This window comes from Penicillium mononematosum (genome assembly GCF_028829835.1).
Source record: "Penicillium mononematosum strain IBT 11891 chromosome Unknown utg000002l:1.0-8112719.0:1.0-8118358.0, whole genome shotgun sequence".
Taxonomy (NCBI): Eukaryota; Fungi; Ascomycota; class Eurotiomycetes; order Eurotiales; family Aspergillaceae; genus Penicillium; species Penicillium mononematosum.
The window spans coordinates 471,053-494,931 of NW_026643272.1; the positions used below are offsets into that span (position 1 = coordinate 471,053).

Sequence of the window (23,879 nt, forward strand, 5' to 3'; positions counted from 1 at the left end):
GGAAAATGATCTGACCCCCCCTGAACGGACTCGAGTTCCACAGTCACCCGTGGAATCAGAGTTTTCTTGTAGATCCGGATATTGCCACTAATGATTCATGTTCTGTTTGTCTCCCGAGTCTACCCACTTAGCAATATTATAGGACGCATACGCATTTCTATGCATGCCAAGTCATCCCTCACGATTGAAATGGCGATCGCTGCGTTCTATTTTTTTGTACCCGAGACTATAGAACACAGTGGCTGAAATAATGGCTCATACCTTGCGATATATGTTGTAGCCACATAAAAGTGGGTGTACTGCCGATTGAAACCGAGAGCCAAGAATTGGGAGCTGGAGAGGTCTGTCCGGAGGCTTCAAGGATCTCCGGTGTTGTAGATCCACTTCTTCTCGTCTTCTCACCATAGATAAGAAGATTCTACAAAGTAGTATTATGACATTATCACATACGTAGTCTGTCGAGTTGACATGATTCAGACATACAATATAGATTGTGTCATAGACCTTTCTGCAACGCTCTGGGCCAGGATAAGGTTGCTGTTGACATGGCTCTTTGAAGCTTGGTTCTCCTATCACCACACATTTTGACTTTGACAGCCGAAGATATAAGAGTCAATGCTATCTGGATGGCATAGGTAGAGGCTAGAACATAGATTATTCTTTTAATAGATCACGAGATCATACCGATTAGGTTATGAGGCAAATGAAAGATCGGATCATCCTTAGTACTTGCAAGTCCAGATTAATAGTATATTGTAGAACCAACTATCACTGCAACACCAACGGTCAGACAGCAAAACCGTCAATCTCTTTTTCGCGTTATGCAACTAACAAATTCAATTAGGGCACAGACCGTTAAAGGAACTGTCATATGTTATACAATAGAACAAGAGAACAACATCCAACATACAACAGCATGCAGATAAATAGCTAAACGGACCATCGGCGGCATTCACATACGTTGCAATGCAAAGCAACAAAAAGCAAAAAGTGCCCAGCAACACGCCAACCCCAATAGCACCTGTGCGATAGCGACGAAATTACCGCAGCTCTTATCCCCGGGAAACCCACGCGCCTAGCAAAGACCAGGTTAGCCCCAATCACAGAGCCCACCCACCATGCCCACGCAGCGATACCGCAGATCCCGTATTTAACCAGGGACAAGGATACATACAATGCATGGATATCCACCCCCAAGGCCACCTGAAAGCCTCTTAAGCCACTAAGCCACCCCAAACCCCCAAATCTTCTACTCCGTAGGCTAAATCAAAAGAAAAAGTAAAAAAACAGATCCACATCCAAGGCATCACACCCCCACATCGGTGCGCACGGGATCACGATGCGCCCTTACCTTGGCTGCTGGCGACGTTCTCCCCTTTTAGTTCTTACTAGCGTGATGGGGTTGAATGCGTCTAGAACAATGTCCCGTTTAGCGAGGGGTTTATGACTCTTTCCTTTTTTTGTTCTGTCTTCCTTTTTATTTTTATTCTTATTAATGGATCGTGTCCTGCTGTTTATGTATGGGGTACATTTCTATTAGGGCGCTACTGTAGGTCCTCATCCTCATACGGGGAATTATTTTGCTAGTGGGAAGGGGGGGATGAGGCTTTTATTTTGCTTCTTTCGTGTTCTTTCCCTTGCTTTTTCTTTCTTTCCCTTATTTTATTCTTAATTTATATTTTCCCTCGCGTGGATGGGGTTTTCGACGCACTTCGGTTCCTTTTTGTGGAGGACAGATTGTGGCACTCCTTTAATGTAAAACCTGCAGAGAGCTTCAAGGATTGTCACCGGGATGTTTGCTGTAGTACCTGAGACATGTCCGTTTTTCGTCACTGGCTAGAATGAGGGGGGTGGGCAGGGGTGGCATGGTCGTTATTGACTGCATTACCACATTAATACCTGCACGATCCTTGACGATAATGCCATCCATATGAACCTTGGTGTCTTAGCGAGTTTGCTATACGGAGGACACAAGGTTCTGACTATTTCTCGTTCCAATGGCATATGTATTTACAATTATATAATGTATTCGATGTAATATAGTTACGTTATACTTTTGCAAAAGCAAAATTATAGATGCTATAGTTAAACAGTCAAGCAAGGGGAGAGCACCCCGGATCTCCCCCTGAAACCTTCAATTTTAACCTGTAATATCGCTTAATGGTGTGATGATGTGCAGCAGACTAGAATGGAGTTATGACAGGGATAAAAATTGCCGAGAAGTGGCATGAGAAGTCGAGCCAGTCTCGAAGAAACAGCTAAGAAGATTGCCGATCCGCATGGGATGATCTTTGAAGGGGAATAATATATATCCCTGTCACTCGACTAGTGGGACATCTCCACAGCCCCTTCTAGGTTGTCTGAGCAAGGCAGAGGAAGATAAACCGAACAGAACTAAGACAACGGAGTACAGAGGAGAATACAAGGAAGAGTCACCCAAACCCCAAAACAGCACAGCGTAGTCGATCAGGCGGCAGATGCCGCGGATGACCTCATGTTTCTCCACTGTTTCAACTGCAATCTTCCAAGGTTGCTCAGACATTGCCGAAGAAAAAATAATAACAAGAACGTACGATCATGAAAGAACGATCGAGATCGAATCTAGGCTTGTTTCAAGTCTGAGCTCGAGTCCTTTGGGGGCCGTTGTGATGATTCTGGACTCTGGATATATTCTCCCGGCGCTATGTGAAACGCTCAGCCCTGGATATTGTATGGAGTAAGTGTAATTTATCTGTTAGATATGGGAAAGGATATGTTTTCTCATTTGGCGACTTTAGTCTCAGACTGGGCTTATCACCTTGGGCGCTTAGAATCCTTTCTCTCTGATGGTTTTTTTTGGGCCCCCACAGATAGCTCTGACTATAATCTATGTTGTAAGCGACCTAGGATCCTGGAATTTACGGTGTTCGGGTGCTATTCCGCTTGATATGCACTCCGGTCTCCGGAGTGTACGGAGTCCGGACCTCGGTAAGCGGTGCTTACTGTAGGAATCCAGTCTCGGAAACTGTTTCATGTTAGCGCCTGAACTGACAAGATCCCATTGCATTCGTAGTCAATTTAAGTGTCTGTGATTAGATTTAGTGGCTTACGTCAATGTACTCAGCACGGAGTACGAGTATACAATATAGAGATGGTGTGTTGCGTGCTAGAGGCAAGTCGATCCCATCGGCATTTCTCCGAACTTAATTCCAAGATATTCAGTATCACACGCAAGACTCCAATAGCTCAAACCATATATGTATTAGCAGCATAATAACGTGCAATTAAACCCTAATTACTCTGTACTCTGTACTCCGTACACTAAAGTACGTATGTACCCTGTCCCCTTATCACAAATATAGGCGGGATGACGGGAATGACGGGAGCAAAGTCCAATATCGAACCCCAAAGACGAACCCTGTCAATAAACCAGGGAAGCCCAAGCTCAAACTCAAGCTCAGCTCCAAACCAATAACACTCGTGCAGCAATAGTCCAGCAAATCTCAAACCAATCACGAAGCGGTTAACCAGCCCATCCCCGCAGAAGTCAGCCATGCACAAAAAGCAAACAGGTAAAAAGAGAAAAAAGCAAAAAAAAAAGAAGAAAAAGGAAGAAACTCCTCTGCCTAGCTCCAGCCACGCCAAGACCAAATCGCCAAGCGGGGAAGGAGATAAATGCGGGGAAATACCTATATTGTATGTACCTAGGTATCCATGCATTGGCAATGCTAAAGGCATATTACAACATACACTACGCATTATACAGTACACATTACAAGAAGCCTATAAACCCACCGACGATCCGCTCTAACTGGCTGCCCTATCCGGGATCTGAATTGCTCTGCAAGGTGGACCGAAAGTAGATCCCACTGAGCGGGGTTGATGTTTCTCTTACTGGATACATGTAGGCAGCATTGGGTATGGATTGGGATTCTGTGGATGCTCTTGGGTCTTGGCTGGGTCGTTGGGTGGCTGGTGCATATGCGTATTCACTGCTATTTCACTACTCTCCATGCGCATGCAGGTGCACTCCGTGGATATCATTGGTGGGCTAGGACTGCGCCATAATAAACGACTTTCTCGGTGGCGATCTTCGACTGTTATTGGTTTTGGTAAAGTACGGGGGTGGGATATGTATATCTGTGGAGAGAGTGTGTGTGGGAAAGGGCTTGCTTATTGGGTCATGGGGTTGATATTCAGTTTATGCTTTAGGGCAAGGGATACAAGTTGTGAATTTGGACATTAGAGTTTATGTTTGTTTCTGCAGAGTCTGGGGATGATGATCGATGATCGACATTCACAATGTTGTACTCGGTAGTTTCGGTCGATATCATATGATGGTTATCGACACATTCTTGCTAGTCTTAAGATGGACATGCCGGGGATTGAGGTTGCTTTGCTTTACATTTCCTATGCACATATTCTGCACTGGATTCGGTAAGGCTTGTCGTTGAGACATACTACTTTGAGCATACAACATAGACAACATTGTATTGGAGAAATGTTAGATCCCCACTGGATAACTCCACCCTGTTTAAGAAGGGTACTCTGTCGGGTGACCTACGTCATGCTATAACATGCCACGGACTGGTGATCCTTGCATTAGCGTGTCATGGAGAGCTGCAGAACGGTTATGAAGTATGTGTCGGTGGTGGCGACGGAAAGACTATGATTGTGCGTGGTCTTTCCGTGGTCTGTCCGTGCTGCGCGTCGGTCCCTTGGATTCTAGGCTGACTATACCTATTTTTTGTCCTAGGGTAACTATCCTAAGTCCATTCTATGAGTTACACTTACGGGGGGTTTTCATCTACTCGGCACGTACACCAGATGGATAGATAAAATATATCAGACTAAGGCTGTAGTCTCGTAGATCTTTGATTTAATGTCTCTTTGTTTATCAAAAGACATAAAATAGTGAAAGTTCTCCTGCATTCTATCTCCTGTAACGTGTTCAAGTGTACTATTCCATCAAAATGCCTCGAACCAAGATAAACATATCCGAGGACATGGATTGAAACAGCTTTGTTCAGCAGCCCGATATTCAGCAGCCCGATAGTGAAACCAAAGATGATTTCAATGAATCAACAACCCATCACATACTCGCATTCTTCTCATCTCCCTATCCCTTCCATTGCTGGTTTCATCCATCGCCAATTCCCGTGAACTGAAGATCCTGACGACCGCCACCAGCCAGGTCCGATTAAGCGGGCTCATCAAGTGAAGATGTAGCTTGTGGATGCTGGCGATTGGGAAATAAGTGACGTGGTCTGTCATATACAACGCGCTCATTGAAATTCGCAAGAAATGGCGTTGTGGCATTGAAACCATTAACGTTATGAAGCTCAGCTATTTTCGCAGCAAGAGGCTCATCTTCCTGAGGCCATCTTACGATAAACCATCCCTTTCGCTTATGTTGCCAAACAACATGGACCGGGAGAACAATTTTGTTTTCATGTGCAGTATCGAAGTCATAATCAGAATTGTTGATATCGATAGCCATGAACACACGATTCAGTCGTATTTCAATAGCGAGGAAATGAATGCGACTATCGTTCTCCCAGTTTGGAAAGATTTTGTCGATAAATTTGCTTGCTGAGACACGATAATCATGAGAGTCCAGTTGATCTGTACGTGCTTTGACCACAAGTCGTTGTGCCGCGGTCTTTTCGAATATCTTCTCACGAATCTCGGTGATATCAGACATGGTGTATGAGTGAATAACGTGTGCTCAGGATGAAATAGATCAACCGTTGAATGCAAGGAGGGTATCCTTTTTATAAGGGCTAGTGATTTGTCTGGTTTGCATTCCATTGTTTCCGGTCCTACGTGACACCCGTTAGGCTGCAAGATGCCTCTAATTCAGATTACTGTCAGGCTAGTTGATGATGGGAAATTGACTGTTACCTAGGTATTTGGGCGACTACTCATGCTCAACCTGGATAGACTATCGAATAAGGAGAATCAACGCAAGTATATATCTACATGCCTAGAGTAGATCAAGGAGAGAGGATATAAAATTTGAATGCAATGATTCTTATTACAGGAGTTATTTATATACGCCGTACGAATGAACTGCAAGACTTGTAACAGACCAAATGAAAAAAAAAAGGAAGAATGCTATCTTATGCCTACCAGTAACAAAAACTCGCTTCTGAAACAGAGCAAGAAAGGAAAAAACAACAAAAGACGATTATAGACATGGACAATAGATCTTTGGAACAATCAAAGGGGCAGAGCAGGCGGTTGATGCGAAGGGGGAACGGGGAAAGGGGGATATATGCAACATGCTCTTCCTCTAGGTTTTGCATGCAATAATGAAGACCACGCAGTGGAAAGGATCTTTTCTCCCGGATGCACACAGGATAGGAAATAACAAGAATGACAGGACCATGGTAGACGGACCGGAGGAAATAAAGCACCCAAATAGAAACGAGAGTTGTCCGGCGTGCTTGTCCAGTTGATGAAGAGGATGAAATGAGACCGAGAGAAGTATACAGACACGGACAAGCATGGCCAAGGTCAATCAATTCAGATTGCCATCTCTCGCAGGTCGGTCCATCCTCAGGGCGTATTTGTGTCGAGCCTTGCCAATTCTCGTGCGGGGGTTGAAGCCATTGATCCAAGTTATTTGTCTCCCGAGCCAGCGCAAGAAACAAGGTCCCAGGGCGGCGCGCCGCAAATCAATGGCATTGGAGGATCAACCGATGAGTACCTGCCCGTTTGAAAGACCAAGGGTTGATATTAAACGGTGCACGCCGGATATAGTGACGAGACGAGGAAGCGAAATCGAAAACAAAAGACAAACTCTCACAAGTTCGCCATTCCGAGTCGTAGCACCATGAAAGAGTGATGAGACGTAACATCAATGAGAGAAAAGTTGTACCTACCCACAGTCATATGTATAGGCTGAAGGATCGAATGGGACAAAAAGAGAATGGCCAGAAGGTGATATAGGCCGAGAAGCGCGATTCTTGCTCGGCCAAGCGGCGCTAACCACCTGAACACAAGGCAAGAACGGAGCGAGAGGCGAAAGTAAACAAGAATAAAAAAAAAAGAAATCCCATGCAGACCTTCTTAGGCCGTTTTCTGACATGAAGGGCAGGAAGCAGAGGTGAAAGCGTGGCGCGGTAGGTCTAAATGCGCCATCGCTTCATTTAACTGGAATTCAACCTGGATCCTGAGATGAGCTGGGCGCTCAGGTGATGCAGCACAGCCGAATCACCTACCGCAGCACAGAACCTTCATCAACTTCTGCGCGAAAGTGGGCGGCGCTTCAGGGGTACCTTGGGCACCAAGGGGCTGTTGGTTACTCAATGCCGGGTTCCCTGGACTTCCGTTGCGACCGGAGAGGTGGGCATTGGAGTTTTGAAACTGTGCCTGGGTTGACGCGGCCGGAGTCGATGCTTCCACCCCGCGCTCTGGCGTTTGGGAGGCATGCCGCCGGCGCTTGGGCGCTCGCGCGTCTTTCCAGCTCCAACTTTGGCTGGAGAAGGAGGCGGGGGCTGCGCGGCGTTTAAACGGTCGGCTGTCACTCCGGGACGTTGGCTGTTACGGAGCTCCCTTGCATGCTGGTCGCGACCGGACGAGCCCTGGTGCTGATTGTGGAGATGTGCCTGAGATGAGTAGGACTTATAGTCCCAGCCCCGGCCGTTGTTGAGCTTCATCCAGTCGTACTCGCCATCCTCCACCTCGCCGGCGTTCTTGAGAGCTTGTGTCAAGATATCACGGAGATAATCGTAGTCAGGAGTGTCCTCGAAACCGAGGTTGCGCACGTAGCTCAGGTACTTGTTGAATTCTTCTGGCGGAGTGATTAGCAGATGAATATGGATATAGGTAAGGGTGAGATAACATACCTGGATAACTATCGCAGAGGTCCTTGATCGCTGTCGTTTGCTTCTTCTCGCCGATCTTCTCGTACTTTTGCTTGTTGGTAGCAGCCTTCAGGCCCTGCCAGGGAAGGCCACCCCTCAAGAAGTACATGAAGACATGACCGAGAGCTTCCAGGTCATCACGCCGAGATTGCTCACGACCCAGATGTGTGTTGATACTCATGTAACGAGCAGTACCAGACAAAGATTTACGCTCGCGGTAAGGGATATGTTGCTTGGTCTTGGGGTCGCGGTATTGCTTGGCCATACCGAAGTCAACCACGTGGATGACGTTGGCAGCCTTGGTTGATGGCCGGCCAATAAGGAAGTTGTCTGGCTTGATATCGCGGTAGATGAGGTTCTTCTCGTGAATCGTTTGAACGCGCGAAAGCTAGTCGCAGTTAGCCATGCTTCATATTGTAATTTCAAGCAGGGAAAAGGACGCACCATCTGCTTGGCTACCATCACAACAGTCTTTGTGGAGAAGCGGCGGTTGCAGTGATCGAAAAGATCCTCCAAAGAAGGACCGAGAAGATCAATAACGAGGATGTTGTGCAGGCCCTCCTGTCCGAAATAATAGACATTGGGAATGCCAGCTGAATCAAGTTAGAAGAGCGCACAATACCACATCTCCCTACATTTGGAATACTTACGGCATCCAACCAGAATCTTATACGTCCGGTACTCATCGCGGAGCTGGGGTGCATCACTTTTCCGGGGTTCCTAATTTCAGGTCAGCCAGGAGGCTCGCGCGACAAAGGAGAAGGGGACCATACGAATTTGATGGCGACCTGTTGGTTGTTCAGGAGGTTGGTGCCTTCAAAGATGACACCAAAGGAGCCTTCGCCGATTTTCTTGCCCACACGGTAGTGGACACCCACCACATTTGACGACGAGGACGCCATGGATTCGGGAGCAAGGATTGTAACCCGCGGAAGAGAAACCCTGGATCACGGGGAATGGCTTCAGGGACGTAAACACGTGATTGATACTATCACTGGGCGCAGTCAGCACATACGAAGTCGGACAACGATGAAAGCGATATCACAGTCTGATCACATACATCACAATGACCTCTATTTTTTTTTACCGACTGAAGCAGATCTTACAGACTCAATGGGATCTATTTGCCCAATAGCCGATGTACCGGTGACAGCGATGAAAGGAGACAGGGCGGCAGACGGAAATGCACAATCGGGACGAGATCAAAGGGACCGTAGGGACGTATAAAGCCGGGATGACCAAATACAGGCGGAATTGGCAGTACTGAACAATAATTGAGGCGTTCGTGGGTCCTTTTTTGACGGTCGGAAGTGAGGAGCTGGGGTTGGAGTTCGGGGGAGGTTGTAGACAAGCCAAAGGAGAAAGGATAAAAAAGGGAAAAACAACACAGGGTACTTCCGACCTACTGCGAGTACGAGCCGCACTGAGCAGTGGTTCAAAGATAGACCAGAGGACCTGAGAAGGGGGGAGATGGAGGAGGAGAGAAAGGGAAGGTGCAACACTCTAGGAGAGACAGGGAGCGGAGTGTATTGGGTGCGTATTGGTAAAAGACATGGGGGGTGAGCGCAGGGGGAACTGGCGGTCACGGGTGTACACTGTATGGTAATTTTGGGGTTGGAGGGAAATCTTCTCTGAGACCTATCAGAGGCCACCGTCTTCATTGTTCTCTACATATGTACGGAGTACCCATGGAAGGCTTACCCTTCAAATGAAATTTTGAGCCACCAAATTGGCCACTCTTGAATATTACCTATCTTGTATCTAGCTACTCCGTACTCCGTACGGAGTACTCTGCACTTAGCTCAGACCTCCTCGGCGCTTCCGCAGCGGCTCAACCTCCAGGGCTGCATTAATCAGGCACCGAAAATATCAGGGAGAGTATGTATCGGCTATATCCACGGGTAGAGGCACATATCCTTTTTTAAAGGAAGGAATTAAAATCGGGTTCTGAACCCGAATAGCAAAGACAGGTCGATTCTTTTTTTTTCTTTTCCTTTCAGGGGAGTTCCCGTCTGGAATCGGTCTGGAATGCGGTTAATCAGGCGGTAATATTACCGTCTTGGCAGGAACCCGGTCAAGTCGTCGATCACTGCGAATTGACTCTATAAAGTACATATTGTACGAAGGTACAACTTTAGGTTGTGATATATGTCTAGGTCCCCAGCCTTCGATATGACATATCCACCAGAAAGCCCGACTGAACGAATCGCAAGTGTCAATGGAATCTAAATCTTAGCTATCGTTACATTATAGCAGATATCGTGACAAACGGCTCCGTATTGATTGCGTCCTAATGGTCTTTGGAAATGTCCTCAGCTTCGCTTCCAAGTTCATTCTCAACCATGTCTTCATCACTGTCCTGACCAGCATCCTCATCGTTCTCGTCGTCTTCTTCACTGCTGGACCCGCTGCCTTCACTATCATCACTGCCGGGATCGTAGTCTTCCTCTTCTTCATCCTCTTGATCTTCAAGCTCCCGCTGGGCTTTCTGGAGCTCGCTTTCATCTTCACCGGCTGCCTCGCCGGTGGAAGCTGATGCGTCCTCTCCGCCCGCTTTATTGACATTGTAGACCTTGGCGCGCCGCGCCTCTGCGAGACTAGCATCTTGGAGCCCATGCCGTTTGATGTAGGTATCGATCCCGGAGAAATTTTCCTGGTCAATCATCGAGAATTCGAATTCTTGGTTGTCTTCTTCAGAGCCATTCTCCGGGCGAGCCATGACGTTGAGATTGAATGTCCGCTGCAGGACGGATGTATACGAGACGGAGTCAATAGTAGCAAATGAAAAGAACAGAAGTGGTTTCTTGAATGCAAAGAAGATACCGGTTGGAAGGAGGAAGAGATAGCCTGGCGCAAGCCAAAGTATGTTAGAATGATCCAGATTAAAACCAAAATCCCAATAGCCTCCAGGTAAACGGAGATAGGAATATTAACATACCTTCTTTGCTACCGCGGAATGCCTTGACATGGTATGCTTTCTCGCCCTTTCGGTGCGCCTCGGGCATGGCACTGACGAACTGCTTATCATCAGGGCGCACAACATTGGTGTGAGACATATTCTCATTCAGAATTTTGCGAATAAATGCCTCAGCCGATTCTCCAGGGCCGTGACCAAGTTGTTTTCCATTTCCTGAGAATGCTGCCTTGGCTGGTCCATCGGCTACCGTAAACACCATAGCTTCGGAGGCTGCTGTTCCCTCGGGTGGGGGTGTGATGCCATCGGCGTACTCGGGAATGATACAAAAGTTGAACTGTTTCTGTGTCTTCTCAGGCACAGGAAGACAGAGCGCATGTCCTAATTTAGCAACGGGTCATGTTAGCAATTCCTAAACTAATATTTTCGGAGGAAAATATTTTCTGGTCCAAACTCACGAATCTTATCCATAGAAACGCCGAATTCAATCTCTTTCGTAGCTTGATTCCTTGCCCGAAGATACGGATGCCCAGCAGTGATCTCGAGCGTAAGCTTCTTCCTCTGCGGCGTAGAAAATGAAACGTCTTGAACATAATACTGAACTGGCGCGTTGCCATCTTTCAGGTCGACTGACGCCTGCGCAGTCTCAGAGTCTCCATTCTGAAGCTTGCGCTTTTTAGCGGCAGGCCCATCAACAGCTGGGGGCCGCGAAGGGAGGGTAGTGTTGGCAGCCCTGGCCAGCAGGCTGGAGGTATATTTCGCAAGATCTTCGAGCAGAGGTTTATGCTGAGGTGTGGAACCTAGAACGGTGAAGCGCATTGGCGACGGTCAGCAGGAGGTCGACGGGTTCATCGATTGGGGACGTGGGTGCGCTTTTAGTTACGCACCGATCGCATCGTAGACTCGCTTCTTCAGCAAGGGTTCCGTCGCAAATGCCTCCTCGATGACGGCGATGGGCGCGCCCGTAGAATTAATTGAGGCAAATGCCATTTTTTTTTGCGACTGCTTCGGTTCAAGAGAACAGCAGTGCAGAGAGATGCAGGTTAGTCGGAGAATTGGGGGATGAACGTAAGGGTGGACCCGAAGTATCCGCATTGACTAGAACCCTAACTTGGGGTCATGTACAGATAGATATCTGAATACTTTATGAATTGAAAAAGATACAAATATGAAATAACTTTATCAAGAAATAGATATATGAGTGAATGCAAAGCTCCATACTAGAATACAGTGGTGTGTGTACACAATGCTACAGAAAAAAAAAACCCCTCCTCCGACTTCCATGTTCCTCGCCTAATCAAGCAGCCTGCTTGGATTTTGACTTCTTGGTCTTTGTGGCGTTTTGGAGGTGGTTGTTAATGAAGTTGATGGCATCCGCTGACAATATCCCATTCCCTTCGGCATCAAAGTTCGCCTTCCTCGCTTCCGCAAGTCGAGCAATCCGCATGTTTTTGGCATCTGTCTGCGGTGTCATCATGGAGACAGTGTTTCTGTATTCCTTGCGGTAGTCCTCCCTCATCTTCTCTCTCAGGTATTCCGGATCGTGTCGAGTGCGGAATCTGGAGTATTTGTTGCGCAGCTCATCAATGACGGTTGTTGGCATAGGTGGCTGTTCTAGTGTGGGTGAGAATGTGCTGACCTCAACCGCCATTCGTGTTGTGTCCATGTCGCCGTCGGTGATGACAGGCTCGTCCTCCAATGGCCAAGGGATTTCGATGTCCAAGCCGGAGACATAGCGAGTGTATTTTGGGAGCTTGCTGTGTTCGCCTCGGTCGTGGTACGGCCCAGCGGCATAAGCGTGCTGGACAATGACATTCTGCAGTTTTCCAGTCTTTGTGTCTTCAAGCGGAATGACGTGTCGGATGTCGTCGAAGGAGACGGGGAAAGGCTGCGGTTGGGTATCACCTGCGTGTCCCATTCTGTCTTTGGCCCATTCAGGAATGATGACGTCGGCCTAATTGAGAAATGCCAGTGAGTGATATGTTTCAATAACCAATAGGTTAATGACTTGGATAAATGGTCCGCCGGAGACATACCATGTTGATATCCTTGATAAGGACAGTCTCACTGTCCCGGTTGACCTGCTGAATCACATTGATCTTTCCCTGGTCCCGTCCTCGCACAACGCAGACCCGGTCACCTTCGGCGAAGAGGACATGCCTCCGCTGTTCTTGCTTAGGGAGGCGCGGCGGGTGCAAGATGGAAGCCTCCTGACCACCATATGTAGTGCGTTGGAGACCAGAGTCTCGCATGGGGGCAAGGGCCCCTTTTCCCAATCTTCCCAGCGGTTCTTTCGTGCTGCTTGGAATTGACTAGACAGCGCGCTGCCGAAGTCCTTCCGCGCCCGCCGAATGCTAACACGTTCCAACAATTCCTGTCGTTCATGAGCTTTTTGGCTCTTTTTAAGAGCCTGCCTCCGTGCTGTAGCTGTCCGCTGGATAACTCTCTGCATATTGGGCGTTGTGGTCCAGCAATGGCCGAACGTTGTCTCTGCCTTAGAATCCCCGATTCGCGGATCGAAAATTGAGGGTGCCAGATTGAGCACGTGACCATGGTCAATATGTATTATGTCAGCAACTGCCGCCTCCGGGGCTCCAGGGCTGCCCATCAACATTCAAGTATACTGGGACCAGCCCTCTTTCTGCATTGTAACTACATGCTACTTGGTGGTTCAGATGATACCTTTTACTATTTTCTTTGGAATTTAGCTATAGTTAATTATCTCTATTTGCAGCAGGAAGATACTCCCTATGGAAACTGACAATGAAGCCAGGGAACTATCGACAGGTCTCATTAAGGCCAATAAAACTCAAGTGTTTTGCGGATATGTTATACAAGCAGTTCTCCGTCACATATACTGGCTGCATTAGAAATTCCAGGGCCATAACTCAAAAAGAGATGATATCAAGGTGAAAGAACGCTTTAGTAATATCATAAAGATATTCGGGCAACACCATGATTAAAGGTCTATATCTGAGGATTTGAAGATCACTGATGGTGATTGAATAGTGCCGCTCGACGATGTGTAAAGTCATCTGTGTTTGGGGTCTTCTGATTCCCCGTACAGCCATTCAGTTTCCGAATGCAGATCACAGGAACACACTTGTGTGCAACTATATTCGCAGAATCAAGAAGCACAAGTGTGGACTGTGAGCTGCAAGTCAATGTTAATTTCATATAGTTTGAGATTATTGCTAGACTCCAGGAGACCATAGAATTGAGGTACCGACGCCAGGCAAAGCTCAAATGACGACTGTAGGAGGCCGATGAAATGCCGAAGGTGAGCGTGGGGAATAAACACATTGATTCCCAATTCTTTTAGACACAAGAGAAGTCGGATGACACAGTAGACACTGGATACTCTTCGTAGAAACCGGTAGGTTGTGTGGCCCGCGGGTACAAGATGTCGAGCTAAACGAGCAAGAGGTGTAGGTGGATTAAAAAGTTCTCTTTATCAGCAGCATTTGCTCGTGCATATTTCGCTCTTGATCAGTGTGTTGCCGAGGTCTGGGTGTGCTTCAATGTGGTCTTTGGTCAAAACCTGGGGTTTGAGATGAATGAAATCTGCCACGGGGTTGTATCCCAAGTTTTGCATATTAGATCGGTCGTAAAGTCCACCACCATACTACGCCCATTGAAATTGTGACATTAATCCATTTTTAGCGGCGAATGGACCAACATGAATAAATGTTCTAAGTGTGTAGATTCTATTGGCGCTAATCCAATTAAGTGTCAAAGCGTTCACATTGGTAAACCTCGAAAGGATTACTCTGTACTCCGTATACTCTCCTATTTTTGGTTTCCAAGAAAACAACTTAACGGCGTGTGGCTTGTGGGCGCAGGATTTGACCCCTGTTTACTATTTTTAGCCAGCACAACGCGATCATTGGAGCTGGCAATATATCAACTCCACTTTCAAAACAGCAGCTTCAAGAATGTGGTGAAGTCATGGAAGCTCGGAAGCAAGCGAAGGGGTAAAGTTCTGATGATTTTGCTGAATAGATTGGTAATTCCATGGTCAATTTCCCCAGTGGTTTGCCGACGCTTTCATGTTAGTCGGGACCACCCCTGGATGTGGAATGAGACGGGTTTGAGAGCAGAGAGCATGGGATCGTTGGAGACCTCCACCTACAACATAGTCAGTACATGCCGATAGCTCCCGGCAAGCAGATCAACGCAGAAGCAACTGAGATGCAGGGAACTATCGGAACGATCTTCACTGGCCGAGCTGAGGATTTTGGGTAAGGGTTATCAGTATACTCCCGTAGCCCTGGGGACAGCCGTGTAGGGACATTGCTTGTAGAAGCTTACACATCCCGGTAGGGTGGTACATTGTACGCGAAATTTGAGGACGTGTAGCTGAAAATTATCATAGTAGTAGCCCTTGAATGTTTTCATGCGGTGAGGGTGGATATGTACATATGTAGGTACCTTGGGACCTCTCCATAAATGTAGGTTTTGGATGATTGAATGACTCTCAAAGAGAACACAGCCACTGAACCACTCCATAGTATGTTGTAAAAGTCAGTATTACTTCGTATGTTCTAATCCGTGAAAGAGTACTCGTAGGTAGAACCCTAAGGGCGCTGATATCACATTTTGCTCATATCAGATACCTCGGGTGGCTGTGCTGGCTCTGGCGGTGCAACAAAAGACAAAGTGGACCGATGGAGGATGGAGCGGGTTATTTTGGAGCCCTCAGCCACACATATTTAGGGCTGTGTCCCCATTAAGTTCTCGTTTTCTCTCCTCTTAACCTTGGAAAAGGGGATGGTGTAATAAGCCACATGTAAAAAAAAAAAAGGAAGCCTAAAAACTTAGGGGGGTACATTGTACACGGGTATGTGCTCATTGTACCTAGTTAGAGTGCTCGCATAGTAACGTACGGAGTACTCCGTAAAGGTAACGTAGTTATATACGTAAGTACACATGTATACCGATACCGAAAAGCCATACAACGTACTCAGGTAGTACCTTTAAGACACATGTGCAGGTCAATACTTCCCCTCAACCTTTTGCACGAACTTCTCCAGGGGGAAAAAGCCACAATACCGATACACCCAACTGGCAACAACAAATACCGTATACTGCCACCGCCCTCCGTTGTCTGGCCTGGTCTTCTATCTTTCTCTCCTCCACCTCCAAATCATCATTCCATCGTCTTTTTTTTCATCGCTTCCCATCGGAAATACCTACTCCATCTCCTTCATTTCTCTAGAGCTATTGCTGCTGGCACTAGCTGATCTATTGCATTAAATCTACTACACCGTTGCGCCTTTGAACATTGTATGGGATCACCCTTTTCCTTTTCCCCCCCTCCTCGGGAGCCTGACTTCGCCCTTTCTTTTGGATGGTCTTGTCCATGTTACCCCCCTCATGCCTTTAGAAATTATTCATTCTTGAAACTGTGGGACTTGCGGGGCTCCCTGGTCCTTTCCTGCGTATTTGCCCCTATACTGACTCGTTCCTTATCAAGATGGCCGAGATCCGTCGCAAGCTCGTCATCGTCGGCGATGGTGCCTGCGGTAAGACCTGTCTGCTCATGTGAGTATTGAAAGTGGCTCTCTTATTGAGGGCGCTTCCCTCAACCTCCGCGTTCACTCTTTTGGTTCGGCCGCCTGACTGAAGTTCACAGTGTTTTCTCCAAGGGCACCTTCCCCGAGGTAAGCTCCTATCCATACTCGAAGCTCCGATTCCCGAAACCCCGTTTCTATCCCTAGGGCTGAACGCCAGAAGCATAATTCATGATGGATAATCTGACTTGCTTTCCGTCAGGTCTACGTCCCCACAGTCTTTGAGAACTACGTCGCCGATGTCGAGGTTGATAACAAGCACGTCGAGCTCGCTCTTTGGGATACTGCTGGCCAGGAAGATTACGACCGTCTCCGTCCTCTCTCATACCCCGACTCACATGTGATTCTGATCTGTTTCGCTGTGGACTCCCCCGATTCGCTCGACAACGTCCAGGAGAAGGTGGGTGCCTTTATCCCCCAAAGCGAAGAAAATGTTTGGGTGTGAAGCGGACCGAATATACTGACGTACTACGATAGTGGATTTCTGAGGTTCTGCACTTCTGCCAGGGTCTCCCTATTATCCTCGTCGGCTGTAAGAAGGATCTTCGCGATGACCGCAAGACTATTGATGAGCTTGCCAAGACCTCCCAGCGCCCCGTTTCGCAAGAACAGGTACGCTTTTCCGTCTCCATGGTGAATCTATTATAAACTAAAGTAAAACTACAGGGTGAGGAAGTCCGCAAGAAGATTGGCGCCTACAAGTACCTCGAGTGCTCGGCCCGCACCAACGAGGGTGTGCGCGAAGTCTTCGAGGCTGCCACTCGTGCTGCTCTCCTGAAGGCCACCAAGGGCAAGGGAGGCCGCAAGTCTGGCAAGGGTTGCCTGATTCTCTAAGCGAACCAATTGTTGTGGTCTGGCTCGAGCAAAGATCATATGTATGAGAGCCTCCACGAAAAACAATTGGTAACATTGTTCTCGGAAAGGAGGAGGGCTTCATGGCCTGCATGCGAAATTGTGGATAATATCGAATCCGGGCACTCGAGTCGTGGAGGTTTCCCCCACAATTCAGCTGGTCGACCTTGTGTTTTTCTTTTGCCTTTATTTGCAGAATTTGTCTAGGGAGGCGTTGTCTTCATCATAACCCTGTGGGCTTTTCTTTTTCTTTTCCTCTCCTCGTTCCGACGCCGTGAATTTTCAAATGCCAAATTTGAGGTGGCAACTATAAACCAACCGAAAAGCATCGAAAAAAAAAGAACCCAGAATTGGAACAACCAGGAAATGAAGAGGGGAAGCCATTCAGTGTAGCACCGTTGTGCAATTTGGTCAACGCCGTGACTCGCCTTCCCTGATCGAGTTCCCCCTGTGTCATAGATTCTTGTCCCTGCGGTTATCTCCCCATACGCGAAGAGCTTGATTCGGCTTTTACTGTTTTCTCTCTCTCCTTTACTACATTTTGTTTTTTATGTTACAGCTTATGCATGGTACTGTCTATTTCCGTCTGATATATGTACCTCCCCATGCGTAATCCTGCAGTCTGAGTAGTCTAGTGTCCGTAAACCTGTAAATATTCAGTGCTTCCAGCCACTAGAGTATGTGTTTCAACAAGTTTTATATCCATGTGTGAAGATTGTTGTTTAGAGCGACATACTTATATACATATTCCTGCAAACACACATAGAAGAGACTCCACAACTCCACACTTCACTCCAGCAAGCCCCATCCTAACTACCGATTCAGACTCAGCAGACCCTCAATATAACGCCTAGCGTCCATTCCAAGCCCCTCAACCAGCTTTGACGGCGCCATATCTGCAGCACGGGAAGGCCCCAAGCCAGTTGAAGAAGAGGCACCGCCTAGATCACGGAAGAAGCGAGCGCCACTACTGACACGGCCCTGGCTTGCCGGGGAGATGTAGTCGCTCGCTTTGCGGACGAGGAAGGCCTCCTGTGGCGGAGGGGTAGAGTGTGTTTGGGACTGGTTTGCGGGGAAGGAGTCATCGTTGTTGGCTATGGATGAGAGGGCGGCGGATGAAGAAGTGGCAGACAGCGCGGTTGGAGTTTGGGTTGTGCTGTGTGGAATGCGGACCCAGAGGACCCACCATCCGCGGTGGGTTTTGCTTGTGCGTTCGAGCTCTTGCGGGCGGGACCGCGTGTCTGCGTGTGTTGATAGGAGGCGGTGGTGAATTGCTAGGCTTTCGGTGCGGGACCAGGGTGGTGGTGTTGAAGCTTGGGAGGGGGGAGGGGGATGGGGAACGGGCTGGGGAGTTGGTTGGTTGTGTGGAGGGTGACGTGATGCCCATGCTTGGGATGTTGGGAATGGAGGAGCGTATGGTTAGGTTAGATGGGTCGTAGACTAAGTCGTAAACTGGCTGGGTTCGAGTAGAGAACCGCTTATTGGGGTCCGGGGAGGTTTCGGACATGGCGATTCGAGAGGCTGCCATTGTTGGGGATGTTGATGATAGAAGGGGTTTCTGAAGAGGACCGAGTTGATGGTGTATGCTTGAGTATAGTGATGGTGATGATAATGCTGGTGTTTCAGGATCAAAGAGGAATGTGAACATGAATGGTTGATGCTGGGATGATGTATTAGCGAGCTGATTTGATAGAATGATAAACAGCACATACCACATATATCACAACTTGGAGCCTTGTCGGAGTAGTATCTGACCCCTCTGCCAGGTGGACATGGAGTGTTCTATGCACTATCCGAGACTTGGGCTTGCCGTTCTCCGATTCGGGCTCTGGGCTTCCCTCTTCTAAATCATCCAACGTTTCTAGATCATCGCGAGGCCCAAGAACGAAATGACCCGAAGGACTGTTTCTCTTGCTGTTTCGATGGTTTATGCCAGCCTGAAGCGATTGTGCGGCACTAATCGGCCGATTCCTCGGGGTTGAGATGTACGAATTAGATTCATCTCGCATTGGGGTAGAATTTTCGGGCGGCGTAGATGTCGACTTTGGAGAGAAACTCCAAGAGGAGCCATATCCAAGTGTGAGGTATTTCATGACTGTCTCCGTTGGAAACCCTAGGTTCTCGCTGTTTTGCTCGGTACGAAGTGGAGATGCCTCGTTTCTTGGTCCTGCTTGATTCTGCTCGACAACTGCCGGGGATGGCTGCGGTGCAGCTGTTACAAGCGGACGAGGTATACCTGGCGTAAAATTGCGGTCCGGCGTGGAGGGCTGAGGGGCATCTTCCGAGCTTTGCCTTCCACGCTGCTTTCGTGGTTTACGGCGACGTAGCGAGGTTGGGTCCCGCCCAACTCCATAAGCAGCATCCCCAAACCGATAAATGCATTGCATCCAATGTGACACTTGTGCCAATGAGTGCCGAGAAAGAGCACCGACACCAGTAAATACCACACCATCGGATGGTCGAGGATCATTATCTGCCCCAAGCCATCGACTTTCGTCATTTGACCCTTCCAAAGCCGGAGAACCCTCATCACCAAACCTGGAGACGACCAAATCCACCAACCCGTCGGTCCTTGTCACAAAGTCTTCAAGTACTTCTCTTTCCCCGCTGCCCCACTCTTCCTCTCCAACGCCGATCCCCAGCTCTCCTCCCGCAGAGAGTTTGATGCCATTATAGATATCGACAATTGGGTTTCCGGTCAACAGAAGTTCCCAATTCCACGCAAACTTCTCCCAGAAACGCTCAAGGAATAGACAAAATGTGGACCTGCCTACTTGATGGAGGAGGCTGTCCAATTTGAAGTTATGGTGTAGGAGGAATTCCGAATGGGCGCGACGTAGTTGCTGAATCAGTAGAGGGGGCGGTCCCATCTCTCGCGAGGAGTAATGAAATGCCGGAGAGTCGGATGCTCCAGAGGTTCTCTGGGCTGGATCGGCGGGAATTCGGGTCAGGTCGATAGACTGGCTTAACGTGAGCTTTGTGATCTGCGCCGTTATCTGAACTACCTACCGCAACAATCCACCAGTCCTTCTCCAACTCAAGTAGAACGACCCGCGCTTTATCTGTTTCAACATATTCCAATGTCTTCCCAGCCGAGAAATTACTGCAGATTCAAGCGCGATTAGATTGTGTCATTTGCGGGGTTTGCGGGGATGCTCACCTAGCAAAGTTGACTATGCCCTGCGCCAGACCTACCTGGCGCAATCTCTCATTCCCTTCATCTTCAAGGCATTTTTTGTTCTCGCCTTCTGTAGTGGACCCATCGATGCGCCGTGCATAGCTCGATTTCGAAGTATAAAACACGATCTGGTCCGCTACCGTCTCGTCGGTACGTCCGAGGGTCGGGTTATAGATGGCGAGGTAAGAAAGTTGGGCTGGAATCACCGAATCATGATCGCTTCCAGGCATCGCATCGTTGGCCTCCGCAGGTCGCACCAGACAGGCAGCAACTGTAATGGTTGAAAGACAGATGCATCCGAAGTGCGGTGGTGGATGTTGACATCACGTGGCTTATCGATAAGCTACTATGGAAGGGAAGCTTCAACTGTCTCCTTTGATGGCTTTTCAACTTCTGGCAATTATCTACCAGAATTATGTGGATTATTCCAGGCCCAGCGAGCCTACGTCTCTGCAAGAGACCGTTGGTCCTTCGAGGGCTTGTCTTCAGGTCATATACTACCAAGACTTCGGATCCACTCCGCATTCTCTTTTGCGGCTCTGATGAATTCAGTATCGCCCACTTAAAAGCTCTCCATGCTTATCATTTAAAACAGCCGGAGCGTATTTCCTCCATTGATGTCGTCTGTAGACCTGGAAAGAGGGTTGGAAGAGGACTGAAGCAATTTCGGGAAGGTTAGCTTCAATTTACACTTCCTTGAATGGCCGTGATTCCTGATTCAATTTCCCTCAGTACCGCTCAAAGCGGCCGCATCTGCTCTTTCCCTTCCGATCCATGAGATCGATACCTTCACTGGATGGACGGTACATAACACCAAATCTCAACCCAATTGGTATATTCGCTGACTGTGCTAGCCCCCAACCTCTCCGAACGGTCACATAAACTTGGTGATTGCTGTGTCATTTGGACTTTTTGTTCCGCCGCGCATATTGAATGGTGCCAAGTATGGAGGCTTGAATGTACACCCGTCGTTACTACCAAAGTATGTGATCATTGCATGTTTAGAATCGAAGCATAAGACGATTGACTTGCTTGATTAGCTTCCGTGGTCCTGCACCGCTTCATCATACTCTTCTCGCCGGTGAGACTACCACTGGTGTGACTGTTCAGACCTTGCATTTGAAACACTTTGATCACGGAGTGATTTTAGCACAAACGCCACCTCCGGGGCTCGACATCCCCAATGCAGGGTCCTGCACAGTTCCCGAGTTGGTGGATTTCGTTGCACCTAAAGGCGCACAGATGCTCGTGGAAACCATTCAAAAGGGACTATTTGTCCCTCCCATTGAGAATGTTGGCACTGAACAGGTCGGACAGTTGAAACACGCTCCCAAAATCGTACCAGACGACCGGCACATCAACTGGGCAAACTGGACCTTGGCAGATATCAACAGACGTAACCGAGTGATTGGACCTCTCTGGAGCAAGGCTCTCTGTACAAGCAATCCTGCAGATGGACCTCTGTCATTCCAATATAAACGAGTCATTTTCACAGATACCGAGGAGGTTGACCCGCCTAAGGGATGCGATTCGTTCTCAATCCTCCCAGGTCTACCATTTACAAATGCCGCCCACCCTGTCGAGCCAAAGAAGTCACGCCAGCTATACGTTTTTACTGCCGACGGCAAGGTTCTGCGTATCAACCGGATGAAAGTGGAAGGCGAACAAGATGCAGAGGGCCTGCGAGCTGCTATCAAAGCTCGGATGTTCGGTGATCGAGCATTCCAATATGAAGGCCGGGAGTTGACTCCCTTCCGCAACTCCCTTGTATAAATACTATGATAAAGTTCTGTGTACTATAACCTCTGTCCAATAATACGCTTCCATATCCTCATTTTATCAGATCACGAAGCCAGAATCTAAAAGGAATTGTCAGTTTCGGCTCGACCGCTCGACCTGAGACTCTTACCAATTTGGACCGCTTGACCGGTTATAGAAGCATTCTTGGCCAATGTAATAAACATGTCCGCGCAGTCTTCAACCTCGGGCTATAGCGGGATTGATTAGCACATGAGGTCTTTTTAGAGATTGAGGGGGACCAGAATTGCTTACTACTTTCTTGAGGGCTGTCGCATTTGTCCAGCCCTCAATTTTATCGGACGGGAAGCGTTGACCCTGGGATATTCTCAGTATTCATCAATGCTAGCGTCGAACATGTGTTACTTACCCATTCAGTAAGCAACAGACCGGGAAGGATGGCATTGACGCGAACTTTCGCGCCCTGGGTCTTAGCAAGACACTTCATGAGATGGATAGCTGGGCGATACAGAGTCAGTAATCAAACAGCGTGATTTCTAAGAACGATGGCATACATGCTGCTTTCGAGACAGCATAAGGCAAGCTGCTGCCACTTGGCATGATGCCCTGGAAAAGACCCTAGAATCAGCATTTCAAGGTTTCCATAGTAGTGGACAGTTCAAGGCCATTTGACATGTTTATAGCTTACCGCAATCGAGGCTGTGATGAGGAAAACACCACCTTCCGGGTTCGCATTGAACGTGGGCAAAGCTGCCTTGAACAGGTGAAGGCTGCTCTTGACATTAACAGACCAGCACTAGTTCGATAGTCAGCCAGACAAAATCCCCACCACTGAGGGCGCATTCGGGTACCTTATCCCAGTCATCGTCGTCCATGGCATCAAGATCGCCGAAGTTGGTCATTTTGGTCCATCCCTTCTTATATATCAGCCTTTCGTACCCCTCTTGGGATTGATCGCATAACTCACGGCATTTGAGATAATGATATCCAAGCCACCCAGCTTCTCAATTGTGGTTTTGACGGCGTTGATACAGTCATCTTTGACTCCGGCATCCTGTTTACAGAGACAATATCACGTTAGAAGCTTAATTTTAACGAAATAGCCCTTGTACATTGGATTTGAGTGCCTTACGCCTTGAATAACCGCTGTCTTTACACCATATTTGGTTGCAATGTCCGAGGCAAGCTTATCGGCAATCTCCTTGCTAGACATATAGTTGATAGCAACGTTGCTCCCCTCAGAGGCGAATTTCTCAGCTGCAAGAGCACCTAGCCCTCTGTTAAACGAGATTAGCTTATTGACCAGCGGCATAGTTTCATGCTTCAATTGGAGATCCCCACCGAGAGCCACCGGTGATCAAGACATTGCGACCCGACAAGGAGTAAGGCATGGTGAGCAGAATTGTATTTCGAGATCAAGCTCAATTGCTTTGTTTCAAAGAGAAGAGACAGAGAGACGCGAGATTGAAATACAGAAGAGGGGAATTACCGAGGAATTTCTGCTGCGGGGTAGTACATTTGACACTTGACATTTGGCATTTGACATTTGACAGGTTGGGCTTTGGAGAATCATAAGATGACTGGAAGAGAAGAAGACATATTGAGTTGACTCTCCCAGCACAGACAGTTACATAGTGACCATCTTCCCGGGACATTTCTCGGTGGTTAACGAACGACTTGGGGGATTGCTGTTATAGTTATAGATGCCATAACCTATGATCATGAATTATAGACTTACACTACGGATTCGATCT

At 48.0% G+C, this 23,879-nt stretch overlaps 8 protein-coding genes across 8 annotated transcripts; 2 read left to right on the forward strand and 6 right to left on the reverse strand.

Annotated features, from left to right (window-relative positions):
* Positions 1 to 5,179: 5,179 nt before the first annotated feature.
* Positions 5,180 to 5,683, reverse strand: N7519_001911 (uncharacterized protein; the record flags this gene model as incomplete). Its single annotated transcript, XM_057288689.1, has 1 exon — positions 5,180 to 5,683. One exon carries the CDS (start codon positions 5,681 to 5,683, stop codon positions 5,180 to 5,182), a length of 504 nt encoding a protein of 167 aa, XP_057149891.1.
* A 1,514-nt stretch (positions 5,684 to 7,197) lies between these two features.
* N7519_001912 (casein kinase I) lies at positions 7,198 to 8,752 on the reverse strand (the record flags this gene model as incomplete). The annotated part of the gene is given in 6 exon segments (XM_057288690.1): positions 7,198 to 7,481; positions 7,499 to 7,777; positions 7,833 to 8,238; positions 8,295 to 8,443; positions 8,501 to 8,570; positions 8,624 to 8,752. 6 exon segments carry the CDS (start codon positions 8,750 to 8,752, stop codon positions 7,198 to 7,200), a joined length of 1,317 nt encoding a protein of 438 aa, XP_057149892.1.
* A 1,388-nt stretch (positions 8,753 to 10,140) lies between these two features.
* On the reverse strand, positions 10,141 to 11,754 carry rtt106 (putative negative regulator of DNA transposition (Rtt106); the record flags this gene model as incomplete). The annotated part of the gene is made up of 4 exons (XM_057288691.1): positions 10,141 to 10,697; positions 10,789 to 11,145; positions 11,223 to 11,564; positions 11,652 to 11,754. 4 exons carry the CDS (start codon positions 11,752 to 11,754, stop codon positions 10,141 to 10,143), a joined length of 1,359 nt encoding a protein of 452 aa, XP_057149893.1.
* A 307-nt stretch (positions 11,755 to 12,061) lies between these two features.
* On the reverse strand, positions 12,062 to 13,016 carry N7519_001914 (mitochondrial 54S ribosomal protein uL24m; the record flags this gene model as incomplete). Its single annotated transcript, XM_057288692.1, has 2 exons — positions 12,062 to 12,718; positions 12,801 to 13,016. 2 exons carry the CDS (start codon positions 13,014 to 13,016, stop codon positions 12,062 to 12,064), a joined length of 873 nt encoding a protein of 290 aa, XP_057149894.1.
* Positions 13,017 to 15,790: 2,774 nt separating this feature from the next.
* Positions 15,791 to 17,171, forward strand: rho1 (Rho family GTPase RHO1; the record flags this gene model as incomplete). Its single annotated transcript, XM_057288693.1, has 6 exons — positions 15,791 to 16,050; positions 16,241 to 16,308; positions 16,400 to 16,427; positions 16,540 to 16,737; positions 16,815 to 16,949; positions 17,004 to 17,171. The coding sequence occupies exons 2-6, from the start codon at positions 16,241 to 16,243 to the stop codon at positions 17,169 to 17,171; spliced, it is 597 nt and encodes a 198-aa protein (XP_057149895.1). The 5' UTR covers positions 15,791 to 16,050.
* Positions 17,172 to 18,002: 831 nt separating this feature from the next.
* N7519_001916 (uncharacterized protein) lies at positions 18,003 to 20,597 on the reverse strand (the record flags this gene model as incomplete). Its single annotated transcript, XM_057288694.1, is given in 5 exon segments — positions 18,003 to 18,533; positions 18,631 to 18,849; positions 18,902 to 20,185; positions 20,199 to 20,292; positions 20,350 to 20,597. The coding sequence occupies 5 exon segments, from the start codon at positions 20,595 to 20,597 to the stop codon at positions 18,003 to 18,005; spliced, it is 2,376 nt and encodes a 791-aa protein (XP_057149896.1).
* Positions 20,598 to 20,782: 185 nt separating this feature from the next.
* N7519_001917 (methionyl-tRNA formyltransferase) lies at positions 20,783 to 22,140 on the forward strand (the record flags this gene model as incomplete). The annotated part of the gene is made up of 4 exons (XM_057288695.1): positions 20,783 to 21,041; positions 21,100 to 21,170; positions 21,222 to 21,349; positions 21,408 to 22,140. 4 exons carry the CDS (start codon positions 20,783 to 20,785, stop codon positions 22,138 to 22,140), a joined length of 1,191 nt encoding a protein of 396 aa, XP_057149897.1.
* Positions 22,141 to 22,206: 66 nt separating this feature from the next.
* On the reverse strand, positions 22,207 to 23,516 carry N7519_001918 (SDR family NAD(P)-dependent oxidoreductase; the record flags this gene model as incomplete). Its single annotated transcript, XM_057288696.1, has 10 exons — positions 22,207 to 22,226; positions 22,277 to 22,355; positions 22,420 to 22,482; positions 22,535 to 22,623; positions 22,680 to 22,743; positions 22,814 to 22,921; positions 22,977 to 23,039; positions 23,093 to 23,179; positions 23,258 to 23,402; positions 23,467 to 23,516. 10 exons carry the CDS (start codon positions 23,514 to 23,516, stop codon positions 22,207 to 22,209), a joined length of 768 nt encoding a protein of 255 aa, XP_057149898.1.
* Positions 23,517 to 23,879: the final 363 nt, after the last annotated feature.